The following is an 18838-nucleotide window of genomic DNA, read 5'->3' as shown; positions in this document are numbered from 1 at the left end:
CTTGCATTTTTAACAATTTGAACATTGCCGGTCGGTAGCGGCTAGTTAGCTTAGCATGCTAATTACCAACAAGCACTAATGGTTCGGCGTACCGCTAGCAAAACGGAAGCGCACTCCAGTCCTGTATAATCAATGCACAACACACTTGTGTAAACACATTAAAACCGAGCCTCTCCTACCTGCTGGTCGCGGTCGTCATTTCTCAATGCACGAACACGGGTTTTGTTCTCGGCGCGGACGGCTCAAATGGACCTAAGGTGTAGACGTTTGGCGGTGGGAAGGCGACAAAGGTCCCAGAATAAAAGGTAACAACTCCAGTCAGTGGAGACAAAGCGCGGAGACCATCTTACCGGATGGCCGTGGACGCGCTAAAATGGCGCATGGAGCCGAAATCCTGCGAGCGCTCCCATTGGCTGACGGCCCCGGATGCCCTCCCGCTCTCACTGGCCCAAATCCAGGTGGGCGCGCGATGCAAGCTGGAGCCGCACACAACAGTACGTTTCAATTCATTTGCATAGCTGCACGGTGAAGTACTCGTTTCTGTCTGATGGCTTTTGGGCAAACAACTTTTGTGCCACAGTGGCGATGGGCCATGTTATTCGTAAATGATTTTTAAACAAACAATAATAATCATCATCATCATAAATGATCTACGGAAGTGTTTTGTTTTTTTCTCTATTTTCGATTGAGTTCAAAGTGGCTTCATAATTCAATACAATTTGGAAAAATGAGGAAATAGTACTCAGAAACCCTTTTTTAAATAATAAGAAAAACAGATTACAAATTATTCGTAAAACAGAAATTATTACCCTAAAAAACAAGGAAAATATTCTGAAAACAAAATATTCTGGAAAATGATACTCCTAAATAATAATTAATAAGAAAAAAAACAGGAAAAAAAAAAAAAAAGAAAAACAGAAATTAAAAATGCTCCAGATAAACAGACAAAAATATTCTGGAAAAAAAAGGGGAAAATTACATTTGAAAAAATTCCCTGGAAAAACAGTCAAACATAAGTAGAGAAATATCAGTCTGGTTTTAGGATGAACCACAGTACCGAGACTGCCCTTTTAAAGATTTTAAATGATATCAGGTGTAATGAAGATATGAAAAAGCTTACAGTCTTGGTGCTACTGGATTTAAGTGCTGCCTTTGATACAGTAGATCACCACACTTTATTAAACAGACTTAGAAGCCTGGTGGGCATCTCTGGTACAGTTTTTAACTGGTTTTATTCCTATCTCACACACCGATATTTCTTTGTAAGTATGGATACATGTTCCTCTGAAACCCATGAAATTAAATGTGGGGTTCCCCAAGGCTCAATCTTAGGCCCATTACTTTTTAATCTTTATATGCTTCCCCTTGGGGAAGTCATCAGGAGACACGGCGTCAACTTCCACAGTTACGCTGATGATACACAGCTGTATATCGCCGTGTCACCTGATGACATGGGGCCTATTGATACCCTTTTAAATTGTATTTTAGATATTAAGTCATGGATGGCAGAAAATTTCCTGCAGCTCAACCAGGACAAAACAGAGGTTTTAGTCATCGGTCCTGAAGGTCAGAGAGAGAAACTTTTACCTAAACTACAAGATTTTAAACCCACGCAATGTGTAAAGAATTTGGGCGTCCTTTTTGACTCTGAGCTAACTTTTAATCCTCATATTAAAAATGTAGCCAAGATCGGTTTTTACCATCTTAAGAATATTGCCAGAGTCCGCCCGTTTCTCTCACAGGCCAACACGGAGGTGCTGATGCATGCTTTTATTTCTTGTCGTTTAGATTATTGTAATTCCCTGCTCTCTGGTCTTCCCAAAAAGAATATTTCAGTCCTACAGCTCCTTCAGAACTCAGCTGCACGTGTGCTGACGGGGACCGGAGGGCGGGAGCACATTACACCAGTTTTAAAATCGCTGCATTGGCTCCCCGTGCGTTTCAGGATTGATTTTAAGGTGCTTTTATTAGTTTTTAAATGTCTTAACGGTCTTGGCCCATCTTATTTATCTGACTTGCTTTTACCCTATTACCCCTCGCGGCCTCTGAGGTCTTCTGGCAGCGGCCTTTTAACTATTCCAAAGGTGAGGACCAAGACACATGGTGAAGCTGCCTTTAGCCACTATGGTCCTCACCTATGGAATGGCATGCCAGAGAGCATCAGGTCTGCAGAGAATATTTATGTTTTTAAGAGGAGGCTTAAGACTTACTTTTTTAGTTTGGCATTTGATTGACCTTTTTTATTTTTATTTTATTTTATTTTATTTTACTTATTATTATTTTTACTTTTGTATCCCCTTTTATTTATTTAACTTTTAATCTATATTGTCTTGTAGCTTTGTTTTTATTTATTTATTTTTTCTATCGTGTTTAACCGTTTTCTTTTAGTGTTTAAATGTTTTTATTTGGTAGTTATAAAATTTTTAGCTCCAGTGTTTTCTCATGGGGGAGCCTCCACAGTGAGAGGGATGCTTGGTCTTCATCCATCTCACTGTGGATGAACTCCTCCTGGGTGCCTTTCCTTACAGGGTACATCTGTGCCCCGCCATGTTGTGGTTTTCATGTGTTTGTTGGGTTTTGGGTGTGTCTGTGGGTACGATCATGGGGATGGGGGGGCTTTTTCTTTCTTTTATTTTATTGCATTATGGATGTCCAGCACTTTGAGTTGCATTTTAAATGTATGAAAGGTGCTATATAAATAAAGTTGATTGATTGATTGAAGTATTCCGACAGGGGGAACAGGGAGGGAGAAAAATTGGCTCAGAAAAAAACAGTAAAAAAAATAATAATTTGCAAAACAAAACAAAAAATACTCCAGAAAAAAAATATATATATATAAAAAAATAATAATGGGAATAACAGGCGGACATACAGAAAAACAGGTCCAAAATGATTTTTAAGAAACTCAAAAAATTAAAAAAAATAAATAAATTGGGAAAACAGGGAAAAAATTATTCAGAGACAGAAAAAAATACTCTGAAAATTAGCTGATTAAAAAGAATGTAAATAATTTAACAGCTGATATGTACAGCACTTTGTTTTTACGGGTCATTTTCTTTTCTTTTTCCAAAGTGCTTTAAAAACTAAAGTTGGGTTACAAGTCGTGTATTAAGCTAATTCAATGAGCATCGTGGTGCTCCTGCTGTGGCCATCTGTGGGCACTGGGAAGTATAATTCCATGTGTTTAACCAGGGTCCTTCACACACACATTGCAAAGTGATCCCTGAACCACAACCTCCACCTTAAACCAAAAACGTGAGAGAGGTCAATAGCCTACAATGTCTTGGGACCTTTTCAGTGGCAGCAGCGGCACATAAACATTTTGTGAGGTATGCAGTAGAATTTGACTGAAAATTGGTTGGGTGATTCGACTCACAATATTCTTGACATAAACGTGTTAATGTTTAACTGGAAAATGAAGCAGAACTGGTTGTCAGGGTGCACAGGGACACGAAAAAAGATTTTTAGTGTGTATTAAAGTTGTATGAGTATATGAATTAAGATATTTTGACTAGATATCGCGTATTTTGTGTTTTATCATCTATTTAATTAAAGACTGATGTGCAATATACCAAAATGTGTCATTTTCCTCTACTTCACATAGGGAAAGTTCAATTACTCAAAACCTCCTTTCCTACCCACGGAACATTTATTTATTTGTATTTTTTTTCATGAGCAATTGATAAACGCTGACGCAGAGTTTTCTTATCTGGTGTGATGGGGATGGGGATGGGGGGGGGACTCAGCAAGTATAGTGCTAAACCGGATGTTGCTTAAAATAAATCCTTCAACAAGACTAACACATGGCATGTTGCAGTGATGTCAAGACATATTTGTACAATGTGAGTTTTTATTACTTTTACAGCCAACTTGTATCAGAATTAACAGGAAGAGTAAAAATGAGAACGGCTCATGATCCAAAGCATATCAAATCATGTGGAGGCAAGTGTTAATTACTGTTCACTGATGATGTGGCTGCTGGCAATAAAAGCTGAATTGTGCGCTCTGCTGTGCTACACAGTGCAGATGGAGAATATCTCTCAACCGAGAAAGCAACAGGAGATTCAAGTTCAATTATATCTGTTGTGTGTACAAACTTTTTTGACCTAATACAAGTGCCAAATATGCCCCGAGCGCAGTTTAAGCCTTTGCTGGGGATTTTTCTGAGATTCAGTGATGATCATGGACGACAGTTTCTGCCAGTAAACACAAACAAACAAACTAACAAAATCACATAATTTTATTTGTCACATATTCCTTCATTTTTCGCATGTTATACATTCCATGATTCCCCGGGATAGGTGAATTTTCGCAAAGTAGATGTTTACTTTTTTTGCAGAGGTGGCAAATCCAGTTCCAGAAAGTAAAAATCCTGCCACATTTGGCTTGAGCCCCAGGTGCTAGCTAGTGAGCGCCCTAGCTCGCACCCCAGGTGCCCCGGTTACCTGCTAGGGAGCTAGCTAGCTAGCATAAGGGACTAAAGGCAAACTGTGGCAGGGGTTTTACTTTCTAGACGTGGATCTGGATCTGCCACCTCTGCTTTTTTTGTGGGGCGGTTCTATTGTATGTCTTTATTAAGCCATTATGTACCCTCAACAGTTCGGCGAAGAAGGCGAAGGCGCATTCCTCAACAGAATTTTACCTTTGCTACAAAATTGGTAAGAAAAACTTCACTGTTGTTTTTAATGTTATTAAGCGGATGTTTCATCATCCTCGTGTGCTGTATTCATTTCCGAATACAGCCTTTTGCTTTAACCATTTACTACTTTTTAACGCAGTGGGCTCTGTTACTCCATATTATGGGGTACTCTGAATAATCCAACGGCACATTTGAACAGCATTCTGAGTTTCCGAAGCAGCACGCTCAGAGCATCCAAGAACGGGGATTTTTGTGATGACGAGCTCTAATGTTCGTGGTCTTGCTTTTTGTAAAACAAATTTGCCTTAAAAAAAATAAAATAAAAACTGATATATATTTTTTTGACTGGTATGACTTAGAAGGGAAAAAAAAAGTAAGAAAACCCACAAAATAGTGAGGTATTGTAAAACTAATAGATGAATTTACGGACACAAATAAAAATCTTTGATAGTGTGAACCCAAAATAACAGAAAATTGTAAATTCATTAGCTTACTTTTAAATTCCCATGTACATGTTCCCATGCAGTGTACACATAGGCCATGCTTAGTTATTAGTGATTGAGCTAATTCACAATAATAAGAAAGTATGTCACCTCTAAACCAGTAACGAGAAAAAAAGAAGAATTTGTTATATAGATTATAAATAGAATAATAAAATCAGATAAAAGGAGATTGCATCGATGGTACTTTTTGATGATCACTTTGTGGTGCACCCTTATATGGTGGCACTTTCCTCTTACGTCTGTGAAACAACCGCATTTCTCGCCGATATAAGCAGCACATTTGGAAGCGGGGCCCATTCAAGCTTTTTTTTTCTACACCTGACAGCGTCAGCCTGCGCTCAACTTCTAAATCATGAAGACATTTAGAACTGATGTAATATTGTTACTCACGGCCTTCTTTTCGGCATCCCTTGCATTTTCTGAACGCACCCAACTGAAGCTTGTCCAGGAAGAAGCAGAGAATGCATGTCTTCTCCCAGTAAGTACATGAATAAAATAAAGTATACTATAGCAATTATTATTTTATTATATTTATTCTGTTTTTTTGTTTTTTGTTTTTTTTGCAGTTGCAGCACGTAACGGTGCAAAAGCCAAGTGCCAGAAAATGTCTGGTAGGTTTGAGACATTTTCAAATGACAGCAACGTAGGCTTGCTCAGGTGAATGTTCTTTAACATTATTAAGAGTTATTATTATTCTTACAGAAAAGTTTCTTTTGCGAAGCGGAGAAAGCCTTGAATACTATGTCACCAACGGCGCCGAAGCCAAATGAGGGAACATGTCAGGTAGGTTTGAGACGTTTTCAAATGACAGCAACTTGTCACATGAACGTGTAGTTGACATTATTAGTCACATTTTCTTTCCAGAAAAATAAATTTTGCAAAGCTGTGAAAGCCTTGACCAATACTACCGGTAATGAACTAGCGACACTTGCCGGTAACCTGCATGCTTACAATGAGGAGGTAATCCATACATACATCATAAAAACTCTCAATCTTCAAGTTTTGTATATTTACTGAATTCATCCACGTGTTGTGTTCTAGAATGGAGTTGAGGAGTGTCACCTGACAAACAACACAAAATATCATCTATGCCAATTGTTGGAGGATATTGCAAGATGTGCAAAGCAACGGTCGTCTTATATAGATGAAAGTGATGGTTGATGTGTTTTTCATATGAATTACTTGTAAATTATTTATTTTATTCTAAAATCCCTTGAATAACATTTTTTTTTTTTTTTTTCAAAAAAACAAAAAACAAAAACAATCCCAAATCAAGGGGGTGGGGTATTATACAGGAGACTTAGTTAAAAAAAATAGATATATCTATCACATTGTTTCGATCAGTACCTAGGGTTTGTAAAATAAATAAAATAAGTAGATTTTTATAATACATTGAAAGACCTTAATCATAGCTCTATGAGAAGATGCCATTGTATTGAACCTAGATTTAAAAGCATTTACACTTTATTGTTACATTTTGAGCTTTATCTAGTTATATTATTCACTCTGATAGTAAAGAATACCAGAAAATCAAGTTGACTGTATTATACACAAATACAGGGGGACGGAAATGCTTTTTAAAGGTGATTTTTGGGGAACATATATGCGGGTGCATGTTATTCAAGGGATTTTATGGTAACTTTAAAATATATTTATTATTGGACATCATTGTTGAAGTGTTCATATTTATTTATTAGCAAAATATTAAGTATTTTCTAATACTAATGGCATAATTATGTATGGAATATACTCTGAAATAAAACAATGTGACTTAAGTGTACAATTTTCACTTGACAAATGTCTTCATTGTATTCTATATTATTATTATTATTATTATTTGGGCAACCCAAAGTTTTATGCTATTCCTATCTTTTGTTTCTGGCCACCTTATGCCATTCTGCACTTACAGCGGATTTCATATTTGGAATACATATATACACTGACCAATGAACCTTTGCTCAATATGCTTTTGATTCACTGGAAATGGAGTTACACATTTCTGGGTCACCTGTACAATGTACAGTAGTGTTTAACAATCCAATAAAACCAAGAGTGATGGAAGAAAAATATTTTATTAATGGTAATTGAAGCCTTAAAACATGCCCTTTAAGAAACAATGTTGCAATGTTCATGTTTTAAAAATTATATCCTGTAGATGGCATGCTTCTGTATCCACCAAATCCACGGAAATCTGCTGTTGAGATTCCTCACTGACCGCTGAAACATTTCAGTTGGGATGTTTGTTTGATTGTAAATGGCATGTTTAAGATTTCAATTACTATGAATAAAATATTTTTCTTCCATCACTCTTATTTTTATTGGATTGCTAAAAAGTTCCCTTTTTTTGTGTCACCCTGTACAAACAGTATATACACAAAAAAATTCATGTTAACACTAAGTCATCACCAGTCTTCTGTATTGTTGAGAGGAAAAAAAGAGCGACAAGATCATGTGAGGTAAACGTGTGTAAAATAATTTAATAAATAAAACATCCAGGGTGAATGTAAACACTTGACATATATGATATAAAACGAAACCCGGCTTGCCTCCACTATGAAACACGCACGTGAAATTAACATGACTTTCACAGAACCTCATACAAGTGCATTATACTAAGGCATACAGTAAATATGGTGCATCTCAATAATACAGCTGTAACTTTTCAAAATAAAAGATAAACAAGTGGCACGAAAGAGAGTTGGCTGGCATGCACACTCTCAAAAGTTTCGGACCCACCTGGAATAGTAGAAAGCGCACTTTCACCTAAGTACTTACCACTACTTAATCTCTTTTCAGAGTAGAAGCATTTGCCTTAATCTTCAAAAATTGAATTTGACTTAAGGATCTTTATCATCGCAAATTACGGCATTGAATTTTTAATCAATAAAACAATTGCCATCTGTCTTCATCAAAACAGTGTGAAAACAACTATTGGAACATATGGGTCCAGTTTATAGTTCACATACTTTCACAGGAAATGTTTTTATTCTTTTTCAGGGACAGAGTCATTGTAGAACAAACTTGTATTTTATTTTATTTTTTTACTTAAAGGAAAATTATTTAAATGAAACGAAGAGACCTGCCTGGTTAAACAAAAACTTTTTCACCCATCATGTAAATTTGTATTTGTCAAATTGGTTTGTCTAAAAGGACAACTTGGAAAAAGACTGTAAGTCATTAAGTTATTACTGAATGATTTTAGCGCAATTTCAAAAATTTGTAATATAAAACATTATACTTTCATATTCTACATCCCTTCTAAAGGCTTCCTGTGGACAATGTTGAGAATTAGCATTTGTGCTAAAACACTGAAAGCATCTGGTTTGTCCAATAGTTTCGGGGTGTCCTTATAAATAATATTGACAATTTTGAGAAAACCTGATTATTTTGAGCATTATTGAGATCATTTAGCACATCGTTATGTTTAGATAATGAATGAGGAATTTTTGAGGGGGAAAAAAACAAAAACACCACAAAAGTCTTTTCCCCTTTGCTAATAGAGAACCATTCAACAAATGAAAATTAAATTGACCTAAAAATTTGCCCAGACTATGTATTATTTTGGACTTATGTGTACATCCTCTCAACAATATTACATTTTTTTTGCTATTATATACTTACTAATTGTATTATTTCAAAACTTCCTCTTAATTCTATTGCGGGTGCTTCCGCATTTGAAATGTTCAAGACCAGAGTATAATGGTGAGCCCTAAGACCGTTGAGTATGATCGTACAATAACTCTGCTGCAGAAAAAGAACTGTTGCCACGACATGCAAGCGGTCCAGATTTACCTTCTATTCGAGGCAGTTGAAATGCATTTCAAAGCTACAGTATATGTGAAGCTGGGGGTCTTATTGACAATAATACTCTGAACAGGTTATAGCTGTGTCACATTTCAACCTGTGTCAGCCCTACAGTGTACTCAGATCATCTGTTAAATAAGGATCGTCAGTAAATTCGACGAGGGACTTCTTTATTTGACGCTGCCATGTCTTCACTGTAGAGGGGACTCGACGGCCGCCTCTGCTTTTGCAGACCTTTTCCTGTAAGGGGACGACACCAGATAAGTGTTAGCGCTCTATCAGGAAGGCTGCTTCTCAGAATGGGAGATTCTATCAGCACAAACGTACAAATGTTTCACTCTATCAAATTCAAATCGACATTGCAATGTAGTAGAGTGTAATTTTAAAAATCCCAAAGGCTGGAATGTTTTGAAAGAAAAAGAAAAGTGCTTAATTTCAGTTGCTAATTATGTTTTTTATATTTATATAGTGTCTAGATAAGTTGAGAGTTGAAGTGCAGTCCACATTTACAAATCATTGTTTCAAGAAACATGAAAAGGATAAGAGATTTGTTTGCATTATTGTTGCAATCTGAATCTGAACATTATCCAAGTTAGTGTTCAGTAACTTAAAACTAATTGAAGCTAATTTAATTGCTTGTATTTGTTAAAAACAAAAAATACATAACCTTCATAAAATAATTGCATATTATTACAACCTCAAACTACTTACAAGATTACACAAAGTATTGGAGGTTTCACAGATTCAGCATTCAGCTGTTGAGCAGCAAACCCAATTTGCAATCTGCCCCCTAATCCAATTTGAGCAGCATGGATCACCTCAAAAGGCACAAAAAAAGTGATTCTGGGATGCTATTGCGCTAAAGTCAAATGACAAATTAATACTTACATGAACAGCATACAGTGGTGCCTTGAGATACAAGTTTAATTCATTCCGTGACCACACTCTTAACTTAAATCAATGAAACCCACTGAAATGCTATTAATCTGCTCCAGCGCTTCCCAAAAAGCAACAAAAAATAAGATGTAATGTGTATTTGAATGAAAATATGATGTGGCTTAAAGCTTTGTCCGTGTTGTGATTACTTGCGACCAGTCTTGGGTCGGCCGCTCTTGCTGCTTTTAGAGGTTTTGGGCCTCTCCAGTTTCATCAGCGACTCTTGCATGCTCTCCTCTGTGTAAGCCAAATACATATAAGACAGGTCCACCTCGAAAGGCTGCAGAATGAGAGAGTCCAGCACAGTGTTAAAGGGGGGGGGGGGGGGGGGGGGGGGGAAGTGACAGATTTGACCATTAGTCAACTGGACTTGGACAAGTGGAGCAGAAAAGACTTACATCTTTTTCTTTCTTGCCTGGAGCAGGTGTCTGTTTTCTCATATTGTTGCCAGTGAAGGCCACGCATTTCTGATACAAGAAAGATGCCAATTATAAATCAATATGTATCTTCGCAAGCACGAACCATCAGGGTTTGCATGCACAAATAAAATCCTGGTGAGTCTAAGCTTCATAACATTACCAGCTGCCATTCTCCAATGTCTTCATTCCAGTTCACATATTTCTCAATCATCTCCTAAAGTGGTGGTGGTGGGGGGGGGGGGGGGTGTAAAATACAAGTTATAAGTTTAATTTAGTTTACTTTAGTTCATTCATTTTTTCCCTTTCGGACACATTACAGCTTACATCAATCACATCACATCATTTGCAACATTGACATCCGAAAGAAGGGCATACAAGTTACACTATATTTTCTCAAAGAAATCTAGTTATTTACCACTCACTGCAAGGAAAGGAAAGAGTGTTACTAATGTTTATATATAGGTTGTGAGAAGCTAGGGCATTCAATCTACAACCTATTCCATCTAGTTTTACCCTCTGGCTTGGTTTTTATGGCCAACACAGGAAAAAGTACAGAGACACAAAACTTGCACACTTGACACAAATGAACCATTCTTTGGTTGTCTGCTGACCATGTGTTACATTCACATTACATCATTGTCTCTCAATGACTAATTTGATATTCTTTGCTAACTTCCGTAATTTCCAGACTATAAGACGCAATAGCCAAATTTGAGGAATATTCGAAATTGGTCCATGTATAAGCCGCACAAGACTTTTTCCCGGTACCACAGAGATGACTGTTTGGGAACGCTAAGGTCCAATTTAATAACATCTGAACAGAAATCGTGAGGTGCGCAAATAATACAGCATTCACAGTTTAACAGAACAAATCTTTGAGCACTTGACGAGGCTAAATGAAATTGATTTTTAAAAGTGCTTGCCAGTAACACGGCAGTAAATGTGCATTAATAACACGCTTGTAAAAATACATTACTGTAGCAAAAATAACCAACCTACTATATCAGAAAAGTCACTCATTACCGGTAATTCTCGCCACCGTCCTTCTCCTGCTCAGTGTCGGGAACAAACAGGCCCAGAATGGCCTCGTCAGCCGCTGCCTCTCCTTTGCTGTCGCTCTCAAAACCAAAAAACTTCTCTTCCTCTTCGTCAGTGTCAGAATCAAACAGGTCGATTGCCTTTAACTTAAATGCAGCATCTTATGCACTTCTCCATTTCTTTTCCATAATGAGGGTGTAAACTGTCTCACTTGGTTTGTTTTGCTCTGTCTGGCGCTTCCCTTGATAATGCGCCCCCCTCATGACCTGGTGGATAAGCTGCACCGTTCTGTTAGCCGCAGGGTCGAATGCAAGTGAAAAAAGTAGCCGCTTATAGTCCGGAAATTACGGTAGGCAAATGTGAAGCAACAAGCTTTTAGCATGAATAAACCAATGGAAGACATGCAAATGCAGACCTGGTATTCTTGAGGAATAAAGTTGTCAATGATCAGCATTTGGAGTCGCAGATCCCGGCTCAGCTGGCGAATGTTCTCCAGGAGTCCCTCAATCTCTCGGTGATGCTCTTGTTGCAGATCTGCCAACTGAAGTACAAAACTCAAGTATGAAGTCGATTACAAATTCAAGTTGGCATTTCTGGTCATGTTACGTTTTCGCCAGCCTTTATTATCCAGCACAATTCTACAAAATTTTCACTATTGTGAGACTCAGTGCACTGAAATTGCACTTTTCTGCCACCTACAGGATCCTACAGGAAGCCATTCAACCTTGATGAAGGTCTGTATGATCCTTCAGCAGATGTTTTTTTTTCTCCCCCAAATCTAATTAAAACTTAAGCTGAAACAGCTGCCAGAGTCACTCACCTCCGATTTGGCAGCCATCAGCATGCTCCACACTTTTTTCAGCTTCTTGGTCTTCCCTTGGGCCTCCTCCTGAAGGTTTGTGTACTTCTCCTCAATGTCCAAGCGCTCTTGCTGTTTTTAAACATACATCAATGTTACATAGGAAAAGGTACATTTGCATGTGTACAGTGTACAGCAGGCAGGAAGGGATTGACAAAGTATTTAAAGTAAACCCCCATTATATCATGGTTCAGTTTTCGTGGTCCCACTACATTTCAGAGTTTTTCCTAAGCGTTGTTACGATACCTTTTATACCCCTTGTACAATATCTTTTGTTTTATCCATTGCGCTGTCAATATATTGTTTGCATTTTTTTTTCAGTGTGTTTAAAACACAAAAAATAATTTAAATGCCATAAATGCTATATAAAAACTTGGCTAGGGTGCATTTTTATATCAAAGATTTCACTCGGTGCAGGGGTGGCCTCGAATGTAACTTCAACAATGGAGGAGGGATTACTGTATTAATTACATCTAAATGTTAAATATATCAGCTCACCAGTTGAAATATGTGTTTACCTCCTTCTCCTCCAATTCCTTGCGAAGACGCTCTGCCCTCCGCCGGCGTTCTTCCAACTCACTGTTGGACTCCTCCAGAAGCTTCTCTTGCTCCTCAGCCTTTGCCAGGAGGTCGACGCCCCCCACGATTACCTTCTTCTCCAAGGCTGACAATTTCTCACGCAGAAGATGATGCTCCTGCCTACAGATGAGAATATGACAGTGTGCGGTAAGAAGTGTGATGGAATGTAATTAAATCTGACTGGGAATACAGGACAAAAAAATAAATAAAAGTGACCTGTATTAAACTGCCCAATGCCTCTGGAATGCCGTTGACAAAAATATCAGCTCAAGTATCTCTTGTAATGTTATAGACACAAAAAAATGACCAACGAAACATTGATGTGCATTGTGAAAAATCTGACGCACCCTGCTTGAGTAAAATCCATTTAAAGTATTACTTCTGGCAGACTCACTGAGCTTTGAGAAGATCCTTCTCCCTCTTCTCCAGTTCGGCTTTTGCCTTATTCCTCTCCTCCTCCTCCATATCGAGTTTTGCCTCCAAAGCTTTTCTTTCCTCTTCAATCTTGGCCTGCATTTCCACTATCTTTTCTGGCGAAATCTTCTTCTTCCCTGAAATAACAAGGTTAATGTTAATAGGATAGTGCAAGATCTAATATTTTAATGGCACAATGGCTATGAGGACAACCACAGAGGGGCTTCATTCTTGGATAGAAATGTCAACAAGTGGTTTACCAACAAACTACTTGAAAATAACCCTAGAAATATATAATACGTTCCCTGTAGAAAGCAAAACTTTTGCGATAGGATAGAAGAACCATGAACACAATCACACCGACCTCTTTCTCCTTGAAGGAAGAGGAGTTGTAAAGACAATGGCAGGAGGAGAAAGAGACACAAATGTGTTAGACACAAATACCACTACAGTAAAGACAAAGAATGTAAGACTAAGAACACACAACATACATCAAAGACTGAAAAATGAGGAAGATGAAAGGTCTGAAAGAGTAGAAGAATAAAGCCTGTTTTTTTTTTTAACTGACTGACTCTTTTCCCCACATAATAACATGGAAATATTTTTTTAGGGGTTATCTCATGTCTATTTATAATAGTGGACGTCAAGATAGTATGGCTGTAACTTACCAAGTTATATGTAAGATTTTTATCATGAACATCATGCAAATCAACCTGCGATTGTGATTGGATCCTAGCTAACGTAACCAATCATAAACCAGAAGTGTTGACATCATGAAAATTATTAGTTTTGATTGGTTTAGACACACAAATATGTCATGTCCACTGCAATCATCTAATAATAAAGTATTTTGTGAAAAAATAATTGTAGATTTCTGTCACAGTCAAACCCCAACATTGTCTTAAAGATATCCTGATATCTCTTGTCAAATACATACTGAATAGATCTCAATTTGGAGAGTAGAAAAAAAAAATATATCCTTCTCAGAAAACTACTGACAAGGCAGGCAGTAAACGAGTCAAAATGCGATCTTAACATGGCATTAAAGAATTTCACAAGATTAAATTTCCTGTCTTCATGAGGACAAAATGGATTCAATTTCCTGTGATTGTTACCTCTTCGTCTCCTGCGTCCTTGTCCAGCGTCCCCTCCTTCTTCGTCCCCCTGATCCGGCTCATCTGACCCGCTGCCCTCCGAGCCAGAGATCTCCTCACCTGGGACGGTCCAAAGATGAACAATTATTATAAGTTTGTGTTCAGTGCAAGTGTGGGGGGTGGGGGAAAGGCTTACTACCTTCCTCAAGTTTCTTCTTCAGATCCTCAATTTCTTTCTGAAATTTACGCAGCAGAGCTTCCTTGGGGTCCTCATTGATTCTGGCTTTGTTCTTGATGTTTTTGGCTCTGTTAGCGTAGCGCAGCGTGCTGATGGTCTCGTCGTAGTTGTAGTCTGCGGGACCTATGTTTGCACACTGGTTGGCGACAAGCAAGAACGTCAGCATGCTGAAGTCTCACCGGTTCTTGGGAAGTGGCTCGGTTGTTTGGTGTGTTAAAATTACAAACTTGGAATAAATTATGTGTTGTAATTATAGTCTGACAGTATAACCGTGGGCAAAAATATTGTGGTATCATAGAATTAACAGCTATAAAATGACCTTTAAAAAAACAAACAAAAAAAACGTGGGAATATAAAAACAGCATTTCCCCCAATAAAAACAAGATTGTTATTATTATTTATTTATTATTGAGACTATTTTGTACTTTAAATTAATAAATGTTAATATTTTTCTTAACTTCTCCTAGTAAGTCAGTGTCCCATCAACTGTTGAGCTATTTTTAGAACATTAGAACAGACCGATAAGCTACTCATGTTGTCCTTGGGGCTGACTAGTATCCGCCGGCACATTACAATGTACACTGACAACAGTGCTGGCATCCTTGTTTGCAGTATCTCATTTGTCCTGCTCCCTCCTCCATGCGCAACTCATAAAGGTTGAAAGAGGTGGCTCCTATAACAGACGTCCCCCCAAAAAAGATAAGAAGACCTAATTTCCGGCGACAGGAAGTATTAGCGGTTATTGAAACCTTTACTTTCTTGAAAATCACAGTAAATCGTCAACCTGCTAATTAGCCCATGCCTACTTGGGACCTTACCATCAAGGTCTTGGAGTTCCCACCGAGTGAATCCTGCAGCAGGCGGGTAAGTTTGGAGTTCCTGTAGGGCACATGGGTGCTCTTGCCATCCACCAGGGCGGAGATGACGTTACCCAGCGTGGAGAGCGACAGATTGATCTTTGTTGCTTCCTTGAGGCGCTGGCCTGTGGCTCCCGTTTTCCCCTGTCTTTCTGAACCCTGTAAGGGAGGTGATAATAGTAACACACAGGCTGTCAACATTATCACTTTTTTTTCATATTTTAGACAAGGTAAAGGCTAACCATAACTATGTTCACAGTGTTTTCGTACACTGGTATTTTCTTTACACATAATATTAAAAAAAACTAGTTTACTTTACTTTTAAGATACACATATTTTACTGATTGACAGCCTGCTAAAAGGTATTTTTACCATCACTTAAGCCAGTATTGAAAATAGAGGTTTTGTTTTGAACGCAGAGAGCGAAAAATATGTACAAGTGAACTCTAATGTTTGAGAATTTGAAGTGATATTTAGTAGCTAATGTTTTACATACTGCAAGATCAACCAGATGAAGTTTCCCCATGCGCACATGCTGGTTTCCATCCACTCCCTTCTCGCTGCACTCAATGGTGATGGTGAAGATGGCATGTGATCTGGAGCTGTGCTCATTCATATTTGTCGCACCAACAGAGCCTATTGAGAGGGAAATACAGAAAACAAGGTTGTTCGGTCAAAACAATGATGAAGCTACACACAAAACAACTATTGTACATGAATTAAGAGGCTACCCAGTGTTGTACAAAGTACAAGCTTGTTATTAAAGCCTCTTTCAGTCAGTTTGAGTTCCTAGTTATCAGCAGCATGATTTGCCATATTACTCTATTGAAAATGTTTGCAAATGGATTACTAATAATGTTGGGAAATGTGGTTAAGTCTCTTCTTACGGTTTTTGTTGCCCAAAGTCATGATCCTGTCCATATCGTCAGCATTGTTCGCCACATACCCAGAGAGATCTTTGATATACACGCCAACATCTGGTCTTTCTTTAACCTATTATGGGAAAAGGAACACACTTTATGATGCACAAAAATGATTCATTCCCTGTAGTGCAGTGTAGTCAGATGCTTTTTGACAATTATGATAGTGCTAAAAAAAATTGACTTTAGCTGCTGTTTCAATACAGATATGATACCTCCAGTCTCTGTGTCTGGTCCTTGGCCAACAAGTCACGCACTTCTTCATTATAAATCTCCAGGTATGATACATGAACAAGAAACCTGTAGCAGTACATGATATCAAGTAGACTTTGTATCATCAAAAATTACAAGTTGTTACATTATCTTTCCAATTTTAATAGCATCAGTTTTCAAATGCAACATGCAAGTAAAAAAAAAAAAAGCACAACATTAATGTTTCAGGTGTAACCTCACTTAACATTTTATATTGTATTCATAATGGAATGCAATAGTATGCAAATAAAAAGGGACAATATTGATAACAAGGAAAACAAAAGCATCAAATTAGTAATGTTTATGTACCTAGTGTCTCCCTCTGCTTTGGCAATGTGACCAAATATGTGGGCAAATGAGTTGGGGATTATCCCTCGGAGCTCTGGCATTGCTCGTACACCTTCCATGGTGAAGGTCTTCCCGGTTCCAGTTTGACCATAGGCAAAGATGGTACCTGAAAGTGACGGAAATACACACTCTACAAAATGCCACTTAGACCCAAGATGGGTTGCAAAATACAATAAATAATCACAATGGATAAGAAGTCGCTGACCAGGTGTGATTGATACATATGAAAGGGGTTTTGCACTAAATAACGGTAAGAAGGATCTCTTTGTTGATCGTCGACGATATACAAAGAGCTGAGAGATTGAAGTGGAAAGCGTGTAGTTTAGGGTGAAAAGAGCTTCTGATGCCATTCCTAGAACTTTTCTGACACACCTTGTATAAGTAACTACAAATCAATAAGCACAATCTTAGCAGGCTGTGCAGGTTTACCAAATTAAGTGTCTGACGAGCGTATCAGAAAACATATGGGCTGTTAAGCAAAACAGTCATCACTTTCCACTTTATTACCATTGTATCCTGCTAGCACAGAGTCAACGATGGGCCGTGCAGTGAGGTTGTAGACATCCAGCTGTTTGCTTTCTGGTCCAAACACCGTGTCAAACGTGAAGGTTTTGGGGGGTTCCTGCTGGGTCTCCAGCTTGTTGACGGTGATGGTGCCTCGGATCTCGTCCACGGCGACGGCCTGCTTGTGGCACATCGCCGTCTCTTTCTGGTTGAGCGGACGACATCTCACCACCACCTTGACGTTATCGCTCACCTCCGGCTTATCAAGCTTATTACTCTGGAAGACATCGCGGTTGGTCATTGCGAGACACGTAACACACAATCAAAACCCTAAAGTGGAAAACTGACAGGAATTAAATGTAATAAGAACTCAATAAGAGTCAGAGTAGGTTGGTTCATTAGTACAGTTTTCTGTTAATTGGCGCTTGGTTGCTATGATGACGAGACGCAAACAATACGGAGATCATCATCGGTGAGAAAATTTAAGTATTCCCAGTAACTATGCGCATTCGTCGAAACAGACGTGTAACAAAACGCAAAGCGTAGAATTTCCTAATACTCTTGTAAACAGCAAATGAGCTAACAAGCTAACCGGTTAGCATCACATCACTGGGATCGGAGGAAGGGAGGAACCCTTGGCGAAAAAAAACACGAAATGCAAACGGGCGGAGCGACTTACCGGCATAGTAAAACAGCAGGGATGTCGTTTGAGTTTATGTGAGAATGAACGGTATTCGAATGGTTGTGTTCGTAGGACATTAGATAGGTTATTTAAAGAATTTAAAAGACATCGTTGAATCCATAACATCAGTCTCCCGTTCGGCAGCTTGGCTTAGACTGTCTGCGCATGCGTCCCCTGCTGTGGGGCGATTTAAATGGAAATTCCTCTCAGCTGCCATAATGCGACATATGTTGCTGTTTATAATGGAATTAAACTTAAAACGTCGTCTTCAACCTACAGTCTATACTACCTTTCGTCTCAAAATGTCCACGGTGGGCTTTCTATCGTTGAGCGAGAGATTGAGAGGGAGAAATAAATCTAAATTCACCTAAAAGACGAGCCCTCACCGGTGTCATCGCTCCCGCTGTCAACTGTTTGTCTGAATGCAGGAGTTTAAGCGTCAAACGTCAAAAGAACATACTGTATTACTTTTCATTCTTTCCCCATAGGTTTACACGTGAGTAGCTCAAAGGATAACAACAAGCTTTGGTGCGTCGATACCATCACTCACGGCAACCCGTCAGAACATGGCTCAAGTCATATGTCGACGACACATAATCTGTGCATTTTTAACCGACTTTTGTCGGCTGACATTAACATCTACTCTAAACTAAACTGCTAAGAATAAGTCGGGTGCAAATATGGTTACTGTTTGTTTGTTTGTTTTAATTTTTTCTTGCCCCTTTGTGGTTTGATCAGGGGATGTCGTTCCT

General features: G+C 38.4%; 3 protein-coding genes across 6 annotated transcripts in view; 1 reads left to right on the top strand and 2 right to left on the bottom strand.

Moving 5' to 3' along the window:
* The window catches only part of atrx (ATRX chromatin remodeler), a 29003-nt gene extending 28591 nt beyond the window's left edge, over nucleotides 1–412 (bottom strand). Inside the window, exon 1 of the mRNA XM_077531781.1 lies at nucleotides 180–412. The gene's annotated coding sequence lies outside the window, so the exon portion shown is untranslated. The remainder of the gene's footprint in view (nucleotides 1–179) is intronic.
* On the top strand, nucleotides 18–6368 carry LOC144025576 (uncharacterized). 2 transcript variants are annotated; one of them, XM_077531782.1, is made up of 7 exons: nucleotides 18–494; nucleotides 4600–4658; nucleotides 5582–5620; nucleotides 5709–5753; nucleotides 5845–5925; nucleotides 6007–6102; nucleotides 6184–6368. In XM_077531782.1, exons 1-7 carry the CDS (start codon nucleotides 374–376, stop codon nucleotides 6301–6303), a joined length of 561 nt encoding a protein of 186 aa, XP_077387908.1. In that variant the 5' UTR covers nucleotides 18–373; the 3' UTR covers nucleotides 6304–6368. The 2 variants fall into 2 exon arrangements, with proteins under 2 accessions (XP_077387908.1, XP_077387909.1); XM_077531783.1 differs by lacking the exons at nucleotides 6007–6102; nucleotides 6184–6368.
* Nucleotides 6369–7594: 1226 nt separating this feature from the next.
* Nucleotides 7595–18635, bottom strand: kif3a (kinesin family member 3A). 3 transcript variants are annotated; one of them, XM_077531888.1, is made up of 17 exons: nucleotides 18473–18635; nucleotides 17408–17681; nucleotides 16862–17006; nucleotides 16516–16600; nucleotides 16268–16373; nucleotides 15877–16016; nucleotides 15342–15539; nucleotides 14485–14659; nucleotides 14307–14405; nucleotides 13172–13328; nucleotides 12717–12897; nucleotides 12160–12270; nucleotides 11755–11880; nucleotides 10462–10515; nucleotides 10281–10349; nucleotides 10032–10162; nucleotides 7595–9186 (listed from the first exon to the last, which is right to left on the bottom strand). In XM_077531888.1, exons 1-17 carry the CDS (start codon nucleotides 18479–18481, stop codon nucleotides 9138–9140), a joined length of 2109 nt encoding a protein of 702 aa, XP_077388014.1. In that variant the 5' UTR covers nucleotides 18482–18635; the 3' UTR covers nucleotides 7595–9137. The 3 variants fall into 3 exon arrangements, with proteins under 3 accessions (XP_077388014.1, XP_077388016.1, XP_077388013.1); XM_077531890.1 differs by having other exon boundaries at nucleotides 18454–18599; XM_077531887.1 differs by lacking the exon at nucleotides 18473–18635 and adding an exon at nucleotides 18084–18297.
* Nucleotides 18636–18838: the final 203 nt, after the last annotated feature.

Source organism: Festucalex cinctus, chromosome 9, assembly GCF_051991245.1.
Source record: "Festucalex cinctus isolate MCC-2025b chromosome 9, RoL_Fcin_1.0, whole genome shotgun sequence".
Classification (NCBI taxonomy): Eukaryota; Metazoa; Chordata; class Actinopteri; order Syngnathiformes; family Syngnathidae; genus Festucalex; species Festucalex cinctus.
Note: the sequence above shows the minus strand (reverse complement) of the source record. Positions and strands in the feature narration are given on the sequence as shown.

Excerpts from the sequence above, each read along its gene's own strand:
- LOC144025576 (XM_077531782.1), top strand. The coding sequence starts at position 374 with ATGGCGCATGGAGCCGAAATCCTGCGAGCGCTCCCATTGGCTGACGGC. Across the intron at positions 495-4,599 it reads AGCTGGAGCCGCACACAACA|TTCGGCGAAGAAGGCGAAGG; the intron begins GTACGTTTCAAT and ends TACCCTCAACAG. Across the intron at positions 5,926-6,006 it reads CAAATGAGGGAACATGTCAG|AAAAATAAATTTTGCAAAGC; the intron begins GTAGGTTTGAGA and ends TTTTCTTTCCAG.
- kif3a (XM_077531887.1), bottom strand. The coding sequence starts at position 18,212 with ATGTTATGGATTCAACGATGTCTTTTAAATTCTTTAAATAACCTATCT. Across the intron at positions 15,540-15,876 it reads TTCATCTGGTTGATCTTGCA|GGTTCAGAAAGACAGGGGAA; the intron begins GTATGTAAAACA and ends CCTCCCTTACAG. Across the intron at positions 13,329-14,306 it reads AGGACGCAGGAGACGAAGAG|GGAAGAAGAAGATTTCGCCA; the intron begins GTAACAATCACA and ends TTGTTATTTCAG.